This window comes from Penicillium alfredii, assembly GCF_028826965.1.
Source record: "Penicillium alfredii strain IBT 34128 chromosome Unknown utg000010l_segment0_segment0, whole genome shotgun sequence".
Classification (NCBI taxonomy): Eukaryota; Fungi; Ascomycota; class Eurotiomycetes; order Eurotiales; family Aspergillaceae; genus Penicillium; species Penicillium alfredii.
In genome coordinates, this window is record NW_026622707.1 from 2086645 (window position 1) to 2104423 (window position 17779).

Genomic DNA, 17779 nt, shown 5'->3' on the forward strand with positions numbered 1-17779 from the left:
GGAGTCAAAATGCATTACACTTCAGTGATTAGCTCTATTATCCTGGCCGCGTGTGTCAGCGCCCAAGTGCTAGATATTCCAGCCGTGGATGAGATTGTCAGCTCCGCGTTGAGTCCCTTTGCCGACTATACAGCCTACCATGGTCCTACAGGGAGTGCCTCGGCAGCCCTGAGCTCAACAACAGCAGAAACAAAGCAACGCATTGCCTCTGTGCAGGCTGTTGCTGATGCATCGTACTGGCTGGCGGATATCACTCACCAAGGCATCGCCGCCTTCAACACAAACCCTTCTGGCTACAAGGTCTTTCGCAATGTCAAAGACTACGGTGCCAAAGGTAGAATACTCACTAGTAACCAAGCTGCTGATCTTAACGCTAATCATTCGATTAGGTGACGGTGTGACTGACGACACGGCTGCAATCAATGCTGCAATGAGTGATGGCGGCCGATTCGGCCCAGCGGATCGAATGACCTCTACTACGACCCCGGCAATCGTCTACTTCCCATCTGGGACATACTTGATCTCCTCGCCCATTATTGACTACTACTTCGCTCAGATCATCGGCAACCCCAATGCCATCCCCGTTATCAAAGCCACATCTGGTTTCACAGGACTGGGCATGATCGATGGAGATCAATACCAGAACGACGGCAACCAAGGCTGGATCTCGACAAATGTATTCTTCCGACAGATTCGCAATCTGAAGCTGGACATGACCGGCATTCCCGCCAGCTCGGCTGCAACTGGCATCCACTGGCCAACCGGCCAAGCCACGAGCATCCAGAATGTGCAGATTGTCATGAGCTCTGCGTCGGGGACACAGCACCAGGGTATTTTCATTGAGAACGGTCAGTGATAAACACTCTTCATTGTTGTGTAGCTGTCGAGATGCTGATCTGTCCAAGGATCCGGCGGCTTCCTAGCCGATGTGACAATCACCGGTGGTCTGTATGGCGCAAATATTGGCAATCAGCAATTCACCATGCGGAACCTGGACATCTCCGACGCCGTGACGGGGATTTCTCAGATCTGGAACTGGGGCTGGACCTACCAGGGCCTCACGTTGACCAACTGCACAACGGCAATCTCGATCAACAACGGCGGCGCCGGTTCTCAGCTAGTTGGCTCGGTAAACATCCTCGACAGCACCATTCGCGATTGCCCCAAGTTTGTGGCTTCTGCATGGCAGAGCTCGACTTTCACCAATGGCAGCCTAATCCTGGAGAATATCGCCCTTGACAACGTCCCAGTCGCGGTGCAGGGTCCTAGTGGCACTGTCCTTGCTGGCTCATCGAGGACTTTGACTATTAGCGCCTGGGGCCAAGGCCACAAATATACTCCGAACGGTCCTGCCAATTTCCAGGGCTCTTTTCCTGCACCAACGCGTCCGAGTGCATTGCTTGCAAGTGGGTCTTCTAGATTCTATACCAAGACAAAGCCGCAGTACGAAGCGTCGCCGATCTCTTCGTTTGTCAGTATCAGAAATGCGGGTGCCAAGGGTGACGGCTCAACCGATGACACGAAAGCCATACAGTCTGCGTTGACTTCCGCCGCCTTGTCGGGTAGGATTGTCTTCTTTGATCAAGGCGTTTACAAAGTTACCAATACCCTTTATATCCCGCCTGGATCTCGCATTGTCGGAGAGGCCTACGCTGTCATAATGGCCAGTGGCAGTGTCTGGTCCAGCATCACCAAGCCGGTTCCTGTGGTTCAGGTTGGCAAGTCGGGAGAGTCTGGATCAGTTGAGTGGTCCGACATGATCCTGAGCACGCAGGGCTCCGCACCGGGAGCCGTACTTGTTGAGTGGAATCTAGCAGCAGAGACAGGGTCCGGGATGTGGGATGTCCACACCCGTATTGGAGGGTTCACTGGCTCTAAACAGCAGGTGGCTCAGTGTCCAACTTCCGTAGCGGTGTCCACAGCCTGTGAGGTCGCCTACATGTCAATGCACATTACGGAAACAGCCAGTGGGGTTTATCTGGAGAATGTCTGGCTGTGGACTGCCGACCATGACCTTGACAGTCCAGACGATGTCCGGATTTCCGTCTACACAGGCCGGGGCCTGCTCGTGGAGGGAGAAAACATTTGGCTGTGTGTATTATCTTCAATCCCTACGCTCGTTGCACTACTGACATCCACCTGCAGCTATGGAACTGGAGTTGAACACCACTCACTTTATCAGTACCAATTTAACGGGGCCAGCTCAGTGGTGGCAGGCTTGATTCAGACAGAAACCCCGTAAGTGACCCCGAAAATCGCACGACGTAAAAATACTAGTGGGGGTTATGTTTAACACGACACCCTTGACAACTTCTAGGTACTATCAGCCGAATCCCAACGCTGCCAACGGACCGTACCCAACTAACTCCGGTCTCAACGACCCGGACTATACTAGCTGCCTCCCTGGAAACTGCAACTCGCTCGGTCTGCGAGTTGTCGACAGCAAGGATATTGTAGTCTATGGGGCCGGTCTATACAGCTTCTTTAACGACTACAGCACTACATGTTCCACGTTTCCTCTCCCTGAGAACTGCCAGAGCGAAATCTTCAGTGTCGAGGGCACCACCAGTGGTCTGGTGGTGTATACGCTCAGCACGGTTGGCACGATCAATATGATTGTCCGAGACGGGACGTCTTTGGCGAAGGTCAGTGACAATCTGGCGACCTATGCTGCCACGATTGCATATTTTACTCTGTAGGATGGTACCTTTTTGGTATCCTGCTAGTATACAATATTGAACTACTCCAAATTGAGCTTCGAATCTTCAAATTGCACTTCATCTGCCATAGTGGAGACTGTGAGCTTGGCGCGGACCCGCAAATGACAACGTCGGAATCACCTCGGGCCACTCGGGGATATTCTACGTTCTTCGCGCAGTAAAAAAAAAAGAATTCAGAATCTTTGTGGGTGGATCCGATCCCCATAATTTACCCAGCCAGTCTCACCGGCGATTTCGTAGCTATGATATAAGAGGTTCATCCCCCTCCGCGTCGTCGCTCCTAGCTGTTCCAGTGTTCCCTCCTCATTGCCACGCCTTAACCCCTCCAATTCATATATCGAATTGCATCTTCATCATGGTCTACACCATCGTCGTTCGTAGGTGACAACTTGGCTTCAGACTTAGGGGTGTTATCTAACAAAACTTACCTCCATCAGACCTCCGCGCCAAGCCGGACCAGGAGTCCATCACCAAGCTGCACGACAAGCTCGTCGAGGCCTCCAACGTCTACTCGCAGGACAAGGAGACTCTCTCGTGGTTTGTGTCGCAGTCTGTCCACGACAAGCAGGACTTTACTATCGTCGAGCGCTATCTCAACGAGTCGTCGCAGCAGTATCACCTCAACAACCCCTACTGGAAGACCTTTGACCCCTATGTGATTCCCTTGCTGGAGAAGGATATGGACATGCATCGGGTTGTGGAGTTGGAGGGTTCTCGGTCATAAATGTAAGAGGCAGGATATATACTTTGGACTTGGGCGTGTTAAATGGTCAGCACGGATCGAGCATTGTGAAAATGAAATCCATATAGAAGATTCAGATTCAATATAAGCATTCTCAAGAACTTCAAAATCAATCAAGCAGGCGGATGCTTGACATGGGAAATAGCGCGGATAATGCCGCGGATATGCATCCGAGCGCGGGGGATCTGGGGATGTGGGGGTGCCCTTGGGATTTATCTTGCGCTGTTGCTGCTCTTGATTATTTTTCTTTTGCCTTATTTGATCTGTTTTCCTGTGTACAGCTACATCTCCCATCGCAAGATCACATTTTGTCAGGTAACCATGACAACACATAACAGTGCGGTTTCTTTCGATGATCTGCCACTCGACCCCAATGGTCCACCCGGAAATGCCTGGGGTCGCTTCGGGCCCTCCGACCAGCTCGGCACATTGAATCTGCTCATGCCTGAGGTGGTTGTGGAAGCGGCAAAGGAAATCCAAACTGGGGTACGCATTTCGCTGGACTGGCAGCTCAGCATGCCTTCGTATCCGAGCTTTAATCGCGAACCATTCAAACAAGAACTCGTGCTTCGAAAGCCGAACTGCATCTACGATGATATCTTGACGTTTAACAGTCAAGGATCGAGTCAATGGGATGGCTTCCGACATTACGGTGAGTTGCGAGGTTGCTTTGGGTTGTTCTTTTCCCCATGTCCAAAGAAACCTTGGGAGGCTGACAGCATCTTTCTTCTCTTTCTCTCTGTTAGCACATCAGAAATCGCGACGGTTCTACAATGGCCATACTACGGAGGAAATAGAAAGCTCGGATGTAATTGGCCTTCATGGTATGGAAGCTTCTCTACTGTACCTCGGGGATCTTTACAAGAATACAAAAACTGACCCTGACATCGCGATGCATAGTCGTGGCTGAGAATGGAGGAATCACCGGCCGCGGGGTGTTGGTCGACTACGCAGACTGGGCTGCCTCCAAGTCCATCTCGATCTCTGCTCTCCAATCCGAACCGATTACCCTGCCCCATCTCAAGCAAATCGTCGAAGACCACAAACTCGAATTCCGCAAAGGCGATATATTGTTCATTCGCAGTGGATTCACCGCAGCATACAATCAACTCGACAGCCAGCAACGGCGGGATCTTGCCCTTCGGTCATCTCCGGATTTCAATGGTGTGGAAGCGACGGAGGACATGCTGCGATGGCTCTGGGAGCACCAGTTTGCTGCGATTGCCGGAGACGCGCCGAGTTTTGAAAGGGCTCCGATCCGGGGCGCCCATGCAAAACCAAACTTCAATCTGCATGAATGGGTGCTGGCGGGCTGGGGCACTCCGATTGGGGAGATGTTTGATTTGGAGAAGCTATCTCAGCATTGCAAGACTACAGGCAGATATACATTCTTCCTGTCAAGCATGCCCCTCAAGGTAGGTGTCCTTTAATTTCTTTTCTTTTCTTTTGGATTTATTTGATTCTTTTATTGGAGATGGCACTAATTGAATAAATAACAGGTCGTCGGTGGTGTCGCAAGCCCGCCAAATGCATTTGCTATTTTCTAGTAACGATCTATGTAGATGGTGAAGATGCATGCTTCGATCGGAGAGAGCATCCAACTCAACCACGATCAGGCCAACCATTGCTGTGGTTCACGACCCAAGAGATGTCTCAGTAAATATAACGATTCAATTTCTATTTTATTTACTATTTCTTTATTTCCTTAAATATTTGAATATCACGCTCGATCTAACTTCACACGGACCGGAGGAATGTTGTTCCTGCGCCCCTCTCGACGGATGCAGCGAGGCCACCTGTGGGGGATTCGCAATGAATTGAGAGATTGTTTCTTCATCTCCGCCATGAAGAATGAATCAAATTCCTCTGATTCCCGCCAGCCAGCATAGCGGTTGTCCTCACTTCTGGGTATGGGCCTCCTTACTTCGGATACATGATTATTGACCCACTGACCAATCCAGGACTCGGATAATGCATGGCTCTCGCCCTGTGCATTGCCCTATCTTGCATCTGTCCCCGCCGTTGCAGTCCTTCTCGTGGCAGCGGGCAATCTGGGCGGCTATTCTTTTCGTCGATGGCGTCCCAAATGGACCATTCCGTTCATTTCGGAACAACACGAATGTCAAGAACTCCCGCCAGATGAGGTGAAGCAACCTCTGAGATGGACGATTTCTCTTCTTGTATGCTCTGCCATTGGGCTTGTTGCAGAGATTGTTCAATTGATTCCTCCCGGTATTGATCCTGCAGCAATAGTGCTTGTTGTCTCATGGGTATATATACCCTCCCTTTTCGAGCGAGTGCAGAGTTAACCATAGAGACTAGGCCACTGCATCTATTTTGGTTGCATTCAAGCGGCCAAAAGCATGCTCAATTTCAATGTTGGTTTGCTTTGTTCTGTTCTTTGCCGCTGAGGTCTCGCTGGCAACTGGTCCTGATGGAGCCCCGATGTTCAAACTCGTGGCTCGCAACATCGCGTCTGTAGCCGGGGGTGCTGCCTGCACGACCATCCTTCTAATGCCACTCCGTGACCCTTCACTGTCATTGTTGGGAATCAGTGGTGTAGGCCAACCACCATCGAGTGATACACGCAGCCCCGAAGACAACCTCAAACTATGGCAATTTCTCACCGTATCATGGATGGGACCACTGATTTCCACTGGGAAACAGAGGCAATTGAATGAACAAGATGTTTGGCTACTGGGATTCGAATTCCAGCACCGCCGACTCCATGAGAAATTCCGGCAGATTCTAGGGTCTGTCCTAGGTCGGTTATTAAAAGCCAATGGCATTGATGTCCTCATTATCTCTACTATTGCGATTGTGCAGATGTTTTGCGGTATGTCAGATCTTCCCATACCTTTTGGATGCCATTTCTGACCCCTTTTATACTAGAATTCTCAACGCCAGTGCTATTGCAGCAACTCTTGCAATCCATGAGCGACCCGTCCAAGTCAAAGCGTGTACCTCTAACTTATGCTCTTTTGTCCTTCATACTGCGACTAGTTGCAGCCCAATCCCAGGTGCTGAGTCTGTGGTATGGCCGACGCTGCTATGAGAGGTCTAGAGGTGAAATGGTCATGATGGTCTACGAAAAAGCGCTCTCGAGAAAGAACATTTTTGGATTACGCATTGAGGACAAGACCGAAGCATCCAGCGGAGAGGCAGATGGAATATCCAGCAACGATGCCACACTTCCGGAGACCGAGGCCCTTCCTGCGAAGCCCGAACGAAGCCTGTGGAGTCGCCTCTTTCGCGGCAATGAAAAAGCCCCAGAGCAAAATGCAAAGGAGGCTGCATCTCTGGGCAAGATATTCAATTTACTTCGAGGAGATGTTTATGAAGTGGCTCAGCGCTTCTGGGAAGTCGACTCTCTCATCGACAAGCCCTTGGGACTGACCATCGCTATTTCTCTTGTCTGGACCCTGTTCGGTCCTTCATGCTTCCTGGGGATCCTCGCTGTCTTGACAGCACAGGCAGTCAACGTCGTGATTACTCGAGTCCTCCTCCGATGGGAGCGGGTCAGACGAGCGGCAACAGATGCCAGGTTGCAGATCACCTCGCAGTTTGTGGAAGCAATTCGTCACCTCCGGTGGTATGGCTGGCAGGGCCATTGGCTTCGGCAGGTCATGGAGGCCCGGCAGCACGAGTTGAATCTTCGGGTTATAACAAGCCTATGGAGCATTCTCATCCGCTCTATCAACGCCTTTGCCAGCGGTGTCTTTCCTGTGGTCGCCCTCTATGCTTCCACAATTCTGGCTGGGCATGAGTTGCGTATTGACATTATATTCCCTGCGCTGCAGCTTTTTATCATGCTGGAGACACGTCTGCGTGAAATTCCAAACTTGATAACCTCCCTAATCAATGCCTTCATTGCTCTTGGGCGTATCGAGGATTTCATGGCAGAGCCAGACAAGGAAAATCTGCCTTTCGAGGTTTCGGGCGACAGCTCCCAGCCGAAACTAGAATCTTGTTCATTTGCCTGGCCGGGAAAAACGTCACCGGTGTTGATTGACCTCAACGTGATTATCCCAAAAGGGCTGACAGTTGTGAGTGGAAAAGTAGGAGCTGGCAAGACCGCCTTTCTACAGGCACTCCTGGGAGAGCTGGATCGACTCGAAGGTTCTTCGCATCTTCCAAACGAAATGGTGGGCTACTGTGCCCAGACGCCCTGGTTGCAAAGTATGAGCATTCGCGATAACATTCTCTTCTCTGCGCCTTACGACGAGCAACGCTATAAGCGGACGCTGGAAGCCTGTGCGCTTCTCCCGGATCTCACCCAGTTCAAGCATGGCGACTTATCTTTTGTGGGCGAAAACGGTATTGGTCTCTCGGGAGGCCAGAAGGCTCGTGTGGCTCTCGCACGAGCAGTGTATAGTGCTTCTCGAATCTTGCTTCTGGATGACCCCCTGTCAGCACTGGACCACAACACTGCCGAATTCGTGGTTCGAAAGTGCTTTTCAGGGTCTTTGATGGAGGGACGCACAATTGTTCTCGTCACGCATCGCACCTCATTGGTTCGTCACCTTGCAGACCAGGTTGTTGAAATCATTGAAGGACGCGCTACCATCCATACAAAACGCCTTTTCTCTGGTATCACCCGACATGGCGGTAGCGAATCATCGTTGCCATTGAGCGATACCGAGAGCGAGATGGAAGATACCAACCTCGAAGAAGAAGCAGCCGCAATTCCAGACAAATTCATTGAGGAAGAGCATCGAGCGGAATGGGGTGTCAAGGCTTGGGTGTACTGGAACTACATTCGAGCTGGCAAATATCGATGGTGGTTGGCTCTTGTCGTGGTCTTGACCCTGTACCGGCTTATAGCAATCGGGCAATCTTGGTTTCTCAAAGGATGGGGAGAGGCCTATGACCAGACTGCAATGACCTTCAGCAGCCTGTGGAATCCGCACACAAAGCTATCTCAAGGCACCAGGCTGGCCTCTTTGTCAAGTATGGGCACATCCTTTGCGCCTCGCAATCCGATGGACCAACTGCCGTCCCCACGCGACGACGTCCGTCCCTGGCTATGGATGTTCTTCGGCATAATTTGCCTCCAAGCAGCCACACAAGTTATTGGTCAGTTGCTGATGCTGGTCATCGTGTACTGTGCCGGGCAGACAATGTTTCGCCAGGTGATGGTTCGGGTCAGCCACGCGACATTCCGGTTTTTCGACGTCACCCCAGTAGGCCGATTGATGAACCGTCTGACGTCGGATATTGGGGTGGTTGATGGGAACATCAGCGAACAATTCCTGGTGATTACGTTCCAGGCCATTACCTGGATCTCTTCAGTCTTGGTCATTGCTACTGCGACCCCAGTCTTTCTGATTTTCTCTCTAGTCCTCACCGTGGCTTTTGTATTGATCTTCCTGCAGTTTCTGCCGGCGTCTCAGAGTCTGCGCCGGCTGGAGATGGTGTCTTTGAGCCCGTTGCTGTCAAACTTTGGAGAGCTGCTGCACGGTTTGACCACTGTGCGTGCTTTTCGCGCCGAAACGCGGTTCCAGGATCGGGTGATTTCGGTGGTGGACAAATTCCAGGGCATGGACCATTTCTACTGGTCCCTCCAGAGCTGGCTTGTCTATCGATTCGAAAGCCTATCCGCTCTCTCGACCTTCTGCCTGACCGCGCTAGCTTTGTACACAAACACAACCCCCGGGCTCGTGGCGTTCGTGCTGATAGCAGCCAACAACTTCGTCGTGTCTACGCATGGGCTCTGCAAGCAGTATGGCCAACTACAGATGGATTTTGTGTCCGTGGAGCGAGTCGATGAGCTCCTTCACATTGAAGAAGAGACACCCGGAACCATCGCCCCTCCGGCTGCATGGCCGACCTACGGGCGTGATATCACATTCGAGAACGTCACTCTCCGCTACGCACCTCATCTAGAGCCCTCATTGATCAACATCTCCCTCCGCATCCCTGGCGGCTCCACCACCGCGATCATCGGGCGCACGGGAAGCGGCAAGTCAACACTAGCAGTGTCGCTGCTCAGCGTCGTCAGACCGGAATCCGGCCGGATCCTCGTCGATGACATCAATATTGCCGACGTCAACACACAGGCACTGCGCACGCGCGTTACTTTTGTCGCCCAGGACCCGGTCCTATTCCCTGGTAGTATTCGTCTCAACCTCGACCCCACCGAGGACTACTCCGATGCGCAATGCACCGATGTCCTGGAGCGACTCTGCAGTCGCCATGGCTGGAATCTCGAGACACATATTGAGGCCGGTGGAAAAAATTTCAGCCAGGGTCAGCGTCAGCTCATTGCCTTAACGCGCGCGGTCTTGCGCCGCAGTCCGATTGTCATTCTTGATGAGGCGACTGCATCGGTGGACCACGAGACGTCCCTCGAGATCCAGCAGATCATCCGGGAGGAGCTGCAGCTCTCGACCGTTATCACCATTGCGCACCGCATCGAGGCTGTCAAGGACGCGGATTACTTTGTGGTCTTGGACCAGGGCCGGGTAGCCCGCCAAGGACCGGTGCGAGACCTGTAAACTTGATATACAAGACCATCTGCACAGCTATAGAATTTTTGGTTTCTTGATTCATTTAAGTTCTGGCATATTGCATCAAAGCAAGGCCATAGAAGCAACGCATGCCTTACAGAGAAGCAAGAACCGTCGAGCCCAGATATTGCGCACCCTCCATGGGGGGCGCGTACATGTACAGATTCTCAAAAAAGACAAAAGAAGGGGGGTATCTAATCTTTACAGCTTGGCCTTGCCCTGGGCCTTCTTGAGGATGGGCTCCATCTTGGTTGCCTTCATGATGTTCCCCTTGATCTTGAGCTTGCCACCCATGAACAGACGCTGGGCGTTCGCCTTGCCGGTGACGAGCTGAGCGAAGTCTTCGTCGGAGAGGGAGAGAGTAACTAAAGAAGAGAAAGAAAGAAATTAGTATACATCGACAAACCAGATAAGAACAGATGAATGGAACAAGAGGCAAAATAAAAAGTGCCCTAGGGTAACTCGGTAACTCACCATCAGCCTTGCCGCCCTGAGGGGCCGCGCCCTCGCCGACCTCGCCCTTCTCCTTCAGGTCGAGGTACCAGCTCTTCTCTTCGCCGCTGGAGTTCTTCAGGTTGAAGGCGACAACGGCCTTGGCCTTGTTGACGGCGTCCTTGCGCTCGGCGGCATCGCCCTGGAGTGTCTGGTTGATCGCGTCGAACGCGGCGGACGAGGGGAAGGAATCTGGGATGGAGATAAATCAGCGGGTCGTTCCTCTGCTTTCTGTGTGTAGAAGAAACAGCATACCTTTCTTGAGAGACATGGTGGTACAGTTCGATGAGAAAAAGGTGGTGTCAATGAGCGACTCCAACGGTTTATATGATGCAACGCCGCATGTGAAAGCGGTGGCCTTGCCGTGCCGAGGCCCCCGTGAACTGCGCTTCTCCACACTTCTTCCTTGACTGCGTCGATGATTCTATGTTCTCTGATTTCTGATCTTCTGTGCTGTTGCTGAGCTGTTCTTGGATTATATTCTTCGAGGTATGGTAGAGCGCGTGGATCGCCCTACAATGTCCCTTCGCGCTGAATTCTCATCTCACGCGGTCGCCAAATCACTCGATGATTCTGATTCTCCCCGGACGAACCGACTCCACATGAACCCGAGCTTGTACCCCGATGCCGGGGACACTTGCACAGTTGCACAAATGCGGTATCCGTCGCGACACACTAACTGCCCCCCATGCACATCCTTTCCCTCCGAGGTTCCCAACATCTCGCGTGCCACACTCCCGACGTCACCGCCAATTCAACACCGACGTTGGTAGCAGCCGCTTCATATGATCGGGGTTTCCCCAGAACGGGTCGTGGGCGCGGGACCGCTCTGCTATCAAGCCTCCCAGTCGACCCCTATGTCGCTGCACGGCCCGGATGACTTTCTGTAGCTGTTGCCGGCTGACTCCCGCGGGACTGAGGACAATGGGCACGTCCACGAAGCTGCGGTCGTGTTGCTTCTCTTTCCATCACTCACTGCCGCTCAGGCGGGTCAGAGGCGCCAGTGCCTCGTCCCAGGTGCCACTGCGCAACACTACATCTTCGAGGTTGAGCTCTTGCAGGGAATGACGGTGCTCGAAAATGAACGATGCTACTTGTGTTGCATCCATCGTCGCATTGACTAGCTCCAGGTGTTCCAGTTTTGGGAACTTGTGTGCGCTGCGGTCGTTCTGGTCGAGGTTCGGAGATGGGGTTCGGCTGCGAGGGATACTGGCGACAACCTCGTTCACCTTCCCAGTGGAATACTAACTTCTTTAGGGCTGGGAAGCTTTGCAGGTATGCGTGTAGCAGTTTGAGGTGGTCTGCTCTGTCGGTTGGCCCGCCTCGCAAGGAAAGCTCGTCATGCGGATAGTCAAATGGCGGATCTGCGACCAGCGTTTCCGCGAACCTGGCGATGCGCCAAATCCCAGGTTCGGCTGCAAATAGAGCACCGCTCCGGGATGAATCGAGAGCAGCGAAAGCGTCGTCAATGATGTTAATGGTGCCTGTTCCATTGCCATCCGCAATGAGATCAAGGCATAGTCCACGGCACTCCGGCGGTATCGATGGCTGGGCATTTGGCCTTCGCAACTGATTCGAAGATGCCGCAGGCTCTTCATGAGCGCCAGGGCTTTTATAAAAGTAGGTTTGTTGGTCGCAGCGTGGAACAGCGGCGAATACTGCTTGACCAGCCAGCCGGTCATTTCCTGGCTGCCGTACTTGGGGCTGCTGTGGTATGCATCGGGGTGTCGTGGCCTGTAGATGAATGTCTGTGGAGCCACTGTGACTGGATCGAGAATCGGCGGTAGGAAGGTTACTGCGCTGTGCGGGATCTTGAATGCCATAGCCTCGATGTGTCGCCCAATGCGCTCCAGGAATGCCATACGCGATGGCCCGGGTAAAGTGCTACTGCAGAAGTGGATTGTGATATCTGCAAAAAGAAGGGGCGCTAAGAGCACTGCCAGCTTGCGACAGACTAGTCGGCATGTTGCCAGGTCGCGGTTCGATATGCTTTGGCTGAGGATCTTTCTGGTGGATGGCGTCTTCCAGAGCCGGGCCTGTGCAATATCGGGGGCCATTGTAATCGACTTCCAGCAGATAGAAACAAATAGTTACAAGGAGAAGATATATAGCAGTGATCTGTCGTTGAAAACTCCGGTATACTAAAATATATCAAAATTTTAAGGACAAAATGCCCCAGGCCAAGGCTTCATGAAACTATGGATTTATTGCTCCCTACTAAGAAGTTCCTGTCGCAACCAGGAGCTGCCTCTTGTTCCGATGTGCATTTGGCGTCGATGGACTAGGGTATAGGTAGAGACTGATCTGCACCTCGGAATCGTAGATGCTTGGCCTGCATTGCAATTGTCATTCGACAATTGGGTGTTCGGCCAAACCCAACTATGAGTCACCAGCAATGCACTCCCGGGTCTCGTCTTGCCGTCTGTATGGAAATAACAGGATGCCTGGTCGTCTAGATGAGAACTGTTGCCTTAGGTGGCAATGTGCTGATTGGGGGGTAGGGCATTTAGACCCAGCCCTATGTGTTTGCTCTGTTTGTCTGCACAACACGCGCGTCTTGTCACGTGCTGATAATCGCGTTCGATCGCAGAGTGGGCGATCCTGGGACGAAAGAACTAAAATAAATAAATTATAAATGAAGCCATATTTTCATGACAAAATGAAGTAGATTCCATAGATTGGCTTCAATTCTTTGAACTATTATACCCGTAATTTCATATACTTGGTAGCTGCAGAGCTGCAGATAGCCATTCAGCGCCGTGACTCCGTAGCCTTGGCAATGCTCAACATGACATCGTCGAGGGGAATCCTCCACGAGTACTGGGCCCTGTGAAGAGACCTCGACGTTTGCAATGTTGTGAAGAATCTCTCACGGTGAATTTCGCATCTTCTGCTGGCGTTTAATCCTCCCAGCGATCGATCTTCCCGCGTTCAACATCTGCCCAGGTACTTCACTCGAACATCCCATCTCCAAGTTCAATATCCTCGTGTACAGCTCATCTCTACAACTCGAGGCAACATGTAAGTATTCTCTCGTGCAAAAACCGGATGATGGTCCGTATCGCGACGTCTGTGCTTTTTCTTTACTCAACCTGGCAACTACCCGCTCTCATCGGGCCTCAGCCCCATCTTGTTTGCTGTCGCATCCCCCATATGATGGCGGACTGTCTAACCTGATGCCTTTGACCAGATCAATTTCCACTTTTTGCTTCCAGCTTTATCTATTTTGGATGCTCAGACTTAGCCAGTCTTCGCTGTCTCGGATCCTAAATTTCCCTTGAAATCCAATTCACGGCGTTAACTGGGGCATTGACCCGTAGTTTTGTTGATTCATGGCTCCCTCAGGGACTAACGCGTCTACAGAGGACAAAATCAAAGATCTCCTCGAGGACCTTGACCTCCAGAAACTCATCTATGAAGATCTCCTGGAGAGGCGCCCGGGCGGGTCCGAAGAGTCCGCGGAAGTGCTCGAAACCATCCAAAATCTAGAATCCCAGGTTGCGCAGCTGCTGGGTGAGGCAGCTCCTTCTGCACCGACAAATGTCTCTTCTCCTGCTCCTGCGCTTCCCACTCCTACGCCTGCACCGGCGCGGGAACCTCCTGGCCTAACACCAAACCACCCCCAGCAATTGTCTACGTCTGTCCCTTACTGGCCTTCTTCTGCCCCATCGCCCTTTGCTGCTCAGCCGGATCGACCAGATCCAATGTCGTACCCGGCGTTGCCTTCAGAGAGCTCCCGCAAACGCCCGCGCCAGGACTCAGACGGCTCAAGACCCCATCACGGGTCGTCCAAAAAATCCACCTTTGTGACTTCTCAATCTCGATTCTCGGCAATAGAGGCCGAGCTGGAAGCGCGACTGGCCGAGAACCGAGTTTTGTATGACGATATGAGAGACCCGGAACTTGTCCGAATTTCAGCACAAGCCGAAGGAGTACCAGCATCCAAAATCCTGGATGATATCCAGCGAGAGCAGGATGACAATGAGTGGCTGATCCAGTCAGAGTTTCAGGTGGAGCGCGACGCCGAAGTGGCTCGCATGCTCCAGGCACAGGAGGATGAATTTGAGACTGCGCCGCGCGATATCATGCCACATCCAAGCTTTGCTCTTCCCGATAGAACCCAACCCTCAAATGGCTCCGGTCCGTCAGACTCTTACAAATCCTCGCGCTTCTTGCCTCCCCCTCCTGGTCTCTTCATATCATCCCCGCCCGATGCCTTTCAGCGTGACTCTGATGATGACATTCAAGAAATCCCCGCCTCTTACTTCAATTCTCGAATCAATGGATCGCCGGCGCCCCGGAGACCTCTTCCATGGCTTCCAGGTGCGTGGCCGGGTCCGAATCTCCCGGGTATCCCACGCCCAGGTATGCCGGGCCCAGCTCCAGAGTTGAAGGCCTTTGACCTTGTGCGCGAACAGCAAATGCTTGATGCAGATGAGAATGACCTCGTGTATGCCATTCCTTGTTCCCCCCCCCCCCCCCCCCCTGGTAGTATATACTAATACTGACATGGATCATAGGCTCTACGAGGAAAAAGATTTCCCAGACGACATCAAAAACTTACTCACAGGTATTAAGAACATCCGCGATGCTACTCAAACAGACAATCAAGACACGCCCAGGGAGCTCAAGGTCATGCTGATGAAACATCAAAAAATCGGTCTCACGTGGTTGAAAGCCAAGGAAGAGAGCAGCCATAAGGGCGGGATCCTCGCAGATGACATGGGTCTCGGGAAGACCATCCAAGCGATTGCTCTGATGGTTGCACGGCCATATACAGACCCCGAGCGGCGGCCGTCCTTGATCATTGCGCCGAAGGCTCTGATGGATCAATGGAGGCTGGAAATCCACCGGCATATCAAGCCTGGGCGACATCAGCTTTCGGTTTTCGTCTTCCATGAAAAACAGCGTCGCGTGACCTGGAGGGAACTTAGAAACTACGACGTGGTGCTCACTACCTTCGGGACTCTAACTGTCAGCTACAAACTGTTGCTTCAAGCAGAAAAGTTCGAGGAAGAGGGACGGGACGCCAGTCTCGTCCGATCATTTCAAGAAAAATCCACCCTCTTTACGTCCTCAAGCAAATGGCATCGGGTTATTGTTGATGAGGCCCAAAATATCAAAAACCCCATGGCCAAGGCAACCAAGGCATGCTGCCGTCTCAACGCCACCTACCGTTGGTGCTTGACTGGAACGCCTATGATGAACCGCCTCGAGGACTTCCAGTCTCTTCTGGGGTTCCTTCGCATCCGCCCTTACAACATTAAGGACAAGTTCAAGCGTGTAAGTGCTCTTGATGTGGAGGCATTATGAAATGGGACTGACGAGATGCTGGCCCCGGCCAAAATAGGACTTCCTCAGACCTATAAAGTCCGGATTCGGGGAAGAGAAAACAATGGAGCAGCTGCGTATTCTAGTGAAGTCTGTTTGTCTCCGACGCACGAAGGCGTCCAAAATTGACGGGCAGCCGATCCTGCAACTGCCGCCCAAGGTCACAGAGAAGATCCACGTCGTGTTCAATGAAACCGAAAACGAGATGTACCAGGCGCTCAGTTCGAAGACTCAACAGCAAGTCACCCGCTACCTCAATGCCGGAACCTTGGGTAGGAACTATAGTCATGTCTTGGTCCTTCTTCTTCGCCTGCGCCAAGCATGCTGCCATCCCCTTCTCATGCCGGGTTTCAGGGCTGATGCCCCCACATCCGTCGATGGGGTGGATCTGGTCGCCAATGCGAAACTCCTTAGCGCGGTGGTGGTAGACCGCATCAAAAACAACCCCCATGAATGTCCGATCTGTCTGGACAGTGTTGAAAATGCCATCATCTACATTCCCTGCGGACATTCGGTTTGTTCGGAGTGCTTCACGAGCATCTCGGAACCTACCACTGCGGCCATAGGACCCGATGGCGAGAGGGTGATCAAATGTCAGAACTGCCGCGGGCCTGTCGACCCCCTCAAGATCACCGACGCCCATTCCTTCAAAAAGGTTCACGACGCGGACTCCCTGCCTCCCACCGAGGACGCAGAGGAAGAAGAGGACGAGCCCGAGGAAACCACTGATTCGGACAATTCGGAGCCCGACAGCGACGATAGTAGCGGTCAGCCCAAGCGGAAGTCCTTGGCCGCGCTGCGGCAGGCTGCTCAAAAGAACAAGCGCCAGAAACGGCGCTATCTCCGGCGCCTCGAGAAGGCGTGGGTGCCCAGTGCCAAGATCGATAAAGCCATGGAGATCCTGCAGGCCAACGAAGATCGCGGCCAGGACGAGAAGACGATCGTGTTTAGCCAGTTCACGTCACTCCTAGATCTGCTGGAGGTGCCTATCATCCGCCGTGGCTGGAAGTGTGCCCGTTTCGACGGAACCATGAATGTCAGCGAGCGCAACGCTGCCGTTACGAACTTCACCCACGACCCTGGCTGCAAAATCATGCTGGTCTCTCTCAAGGCCGGTAACGCGGGCCTGAACCTTGTTGCTGCATCGCACATTATCATGTTTGACCCCTTCTGGAACCCCTATATCGAGGACCAGGCTGTCGACCGCGCCCACCGCATCGGCCAGATTCGTGACGTCTTTGTGCACCGCCTGCTTATCGAGAATACCGTCGAGGACCGCATCGTCACCCTTCAGGAAAAGAAACGCGAGCTGATCGGTGGTGCCCTCGACGAGGGCGGCGCTATGAATGTCTCCCGTTTGGATACCCGGGAGCTGGCCTATCTCTTTGTATGTTCTCCTTTTCTTTTGACTTGCCTACTGTCTATTTCTTCCTTGATGGACTTGAACTAACTGTTTCGGCTTTGCTTTTAGGGTGTACGCGCCTAAACGGTCTTGGTTATGTTCATTCCATTTGATCCAAATCCTCCAGTTGTGTTTCGGGAATTTGCTTTTATGGTTTGGTTTGTTTTTTGACTTCTCAGAAGCGATCGTTTACCATGCTTGTTTTGTTTCTGTGTTTCTGCTTGGTGCTTGGGCTTATTGGTCTCCGATACTGGGTTGAGTTTAGAAAATGTTCGGAAGTGACCACAGGCGTCGGGTTCAGGTGCTTGCTCTTGTTCCCTTTTTCTTCTCATTGCCCAGACTTTATACCCCCTTTTTGTCTTTGTTGTTTGCGAAGTCGCCATTTATTTCACCTGGTTTGGTGATTGATAATTGCCCAGCGAAATCCCTGTTTGAATCAACCCACTTTTTTGCGGGCCTCTTATTTCTTTGTTCTTGTCTGCATAGTTCTGGCTCCAAGGCTTTAGCTCTACCACGCTACATTCTAAATTCTGAAAAGAGGGAATCGAAGTATGTTGCGAATTCAGTCTTGTTGAAAGAAAAG

General features: G+C 52.3%; 7 protein-coding genes across 7 annotated transcripts; 5 read left to right on the plus strand and 2 right to left on the minus strand.

Annotated features, from left to right (window-relative positions):
* Positions 1 to 9: 9 nt before the first annotated feature.
* Positions 10 to 2699, plus strand: NUU61_008311 (glycoside hydrolase family 55 protein; the record flags this gene model as incomplete). Its single annotated transcript, XM_056658836.1, has 5 exons — positions 10 to 334; positions 390 to 848; positions 906 to 2091; positions 2146 to 2238; positions 2318 to 2699. The coding sequence occupies 5 exons, from the start codon at positions 10 to 12 to the stop codon at positions 2697 to 2699; spliced, it is 2445 nt and encodes an 814-aa protein (XP_056509129.1).
* Positions 2700 to 3075: 376 nt separating this feature from the next.
* Positions 3076 to 3444, plus strand: NUU61_008312 (putative quinol monooxygenase; the record flags this gene model as incomplete). Its single annotated transcript, XM_056658837.1, has 2 exons — positions 3076 to 3097; positions 3158 to 3444. 2 exons carry the CDS (start codon positions 3076 to 3078, stop codon positions 3442 to 3444), a joined length of 309 nt encoding a protein of 102 aa, XP_056509130.1.
* Positions 3445 to 3783: 339 nt separating this feature from the next.
* NUU61_008313 (uncharacterized protein) lies at positions 3784 to 4892 on the plus strand (the record flags this gene model as incomplete). Its single annotated transcript, XM_056658838.1, has 2 exons — positions 3784 to 4114; positions 4363 to 4892. 2 exons carry the CDS (start codon positions 3784 to 3786, stop codon positions 4890 to 4892), a joined length of 861 nt encoding a protein of 286 aa, XP_056509131.1.
* A 946-nt stretch (positions 4893 to 5838) lies between these two features.
* On the plus strand, positions 5839 to 9959 carry NUU61_008314 (uncharacterized protein; the record flags this gene model as incomplete). The annotated part of the gene is made up of 2 exons (XM_056658839.1): positions 5839 to 6298; positions 6370 to 9959. The coding sequence occupies 2 exons, from the start codon at positions 5839 to 5841 to the stop codon at positions 9957 to 9959; spliced, it is 4050 nt and encodes a 1349-aa protein (XP_056509132.1).
* Positions 9960 to 10172: 213 nt separating this feature from the next.
* On the minus strand, positions 10173 to 10734 carry NUU61_008315 (SCP2 sterol-binding domain-containing protein; the record flags this gene model as incomplete). Its single annotated transcript, XM_056658840.1, has 3 exons — positions 10173 to 10336; positions 10446 to 10655; positions 10719 to 10734. The coding sequence occupies 3 exons, from the start codon at positions 10732 to 10734 to the stop codon at positions 10173 to 10175; spliced, it is 390 nt and encodes a 129-aa protein (XP_056509133.1).
* Positions 10735 to 11431: 697 nt separating this feature from the next.
* Positions 11432 to 12520, minus strand: NUU61_008316 (uncharacterized protein; the record flags this gene model as incomplete). Its single annotated transcript, XM_056658841.1, has 3 exons — positions 11432 to 11660; positions 11713 to 12072; positions 12123 to 12520. The coding sequence occupies 3 exons, from the start codon at positions 12518 to 12520 to the stop codon at positions 11432 to 11434; spliced, it is 987 nt and encodes a 328-aa protein (XP_056509134.1).
* Positions 12521 to 13795: 1275 nt separating this feature from the next.
* NUU61_008317 (DEAD/DEAH box helicase) lies at positions 13796 to 17280 on the plus strand (the record flags this gene model as incomplete). Its single annotated transcript, XM_056658842.1, has 4 exons — positions 13796 to 14913; positions 14984 to 15746; positions 15814 to 17181; positions 17266 to 17280. The coding sequence occupies 4 exons, from the start codon at positions 13796 to 13798 to the stop codon at positions 17278 to 17280; spliced, it is 3264 nt and encodes a 1087-aa protein (XP_056509135.1).
* Between the last annotated feature and the right edge of the window lie 499 nt (positions 17281 to 17779).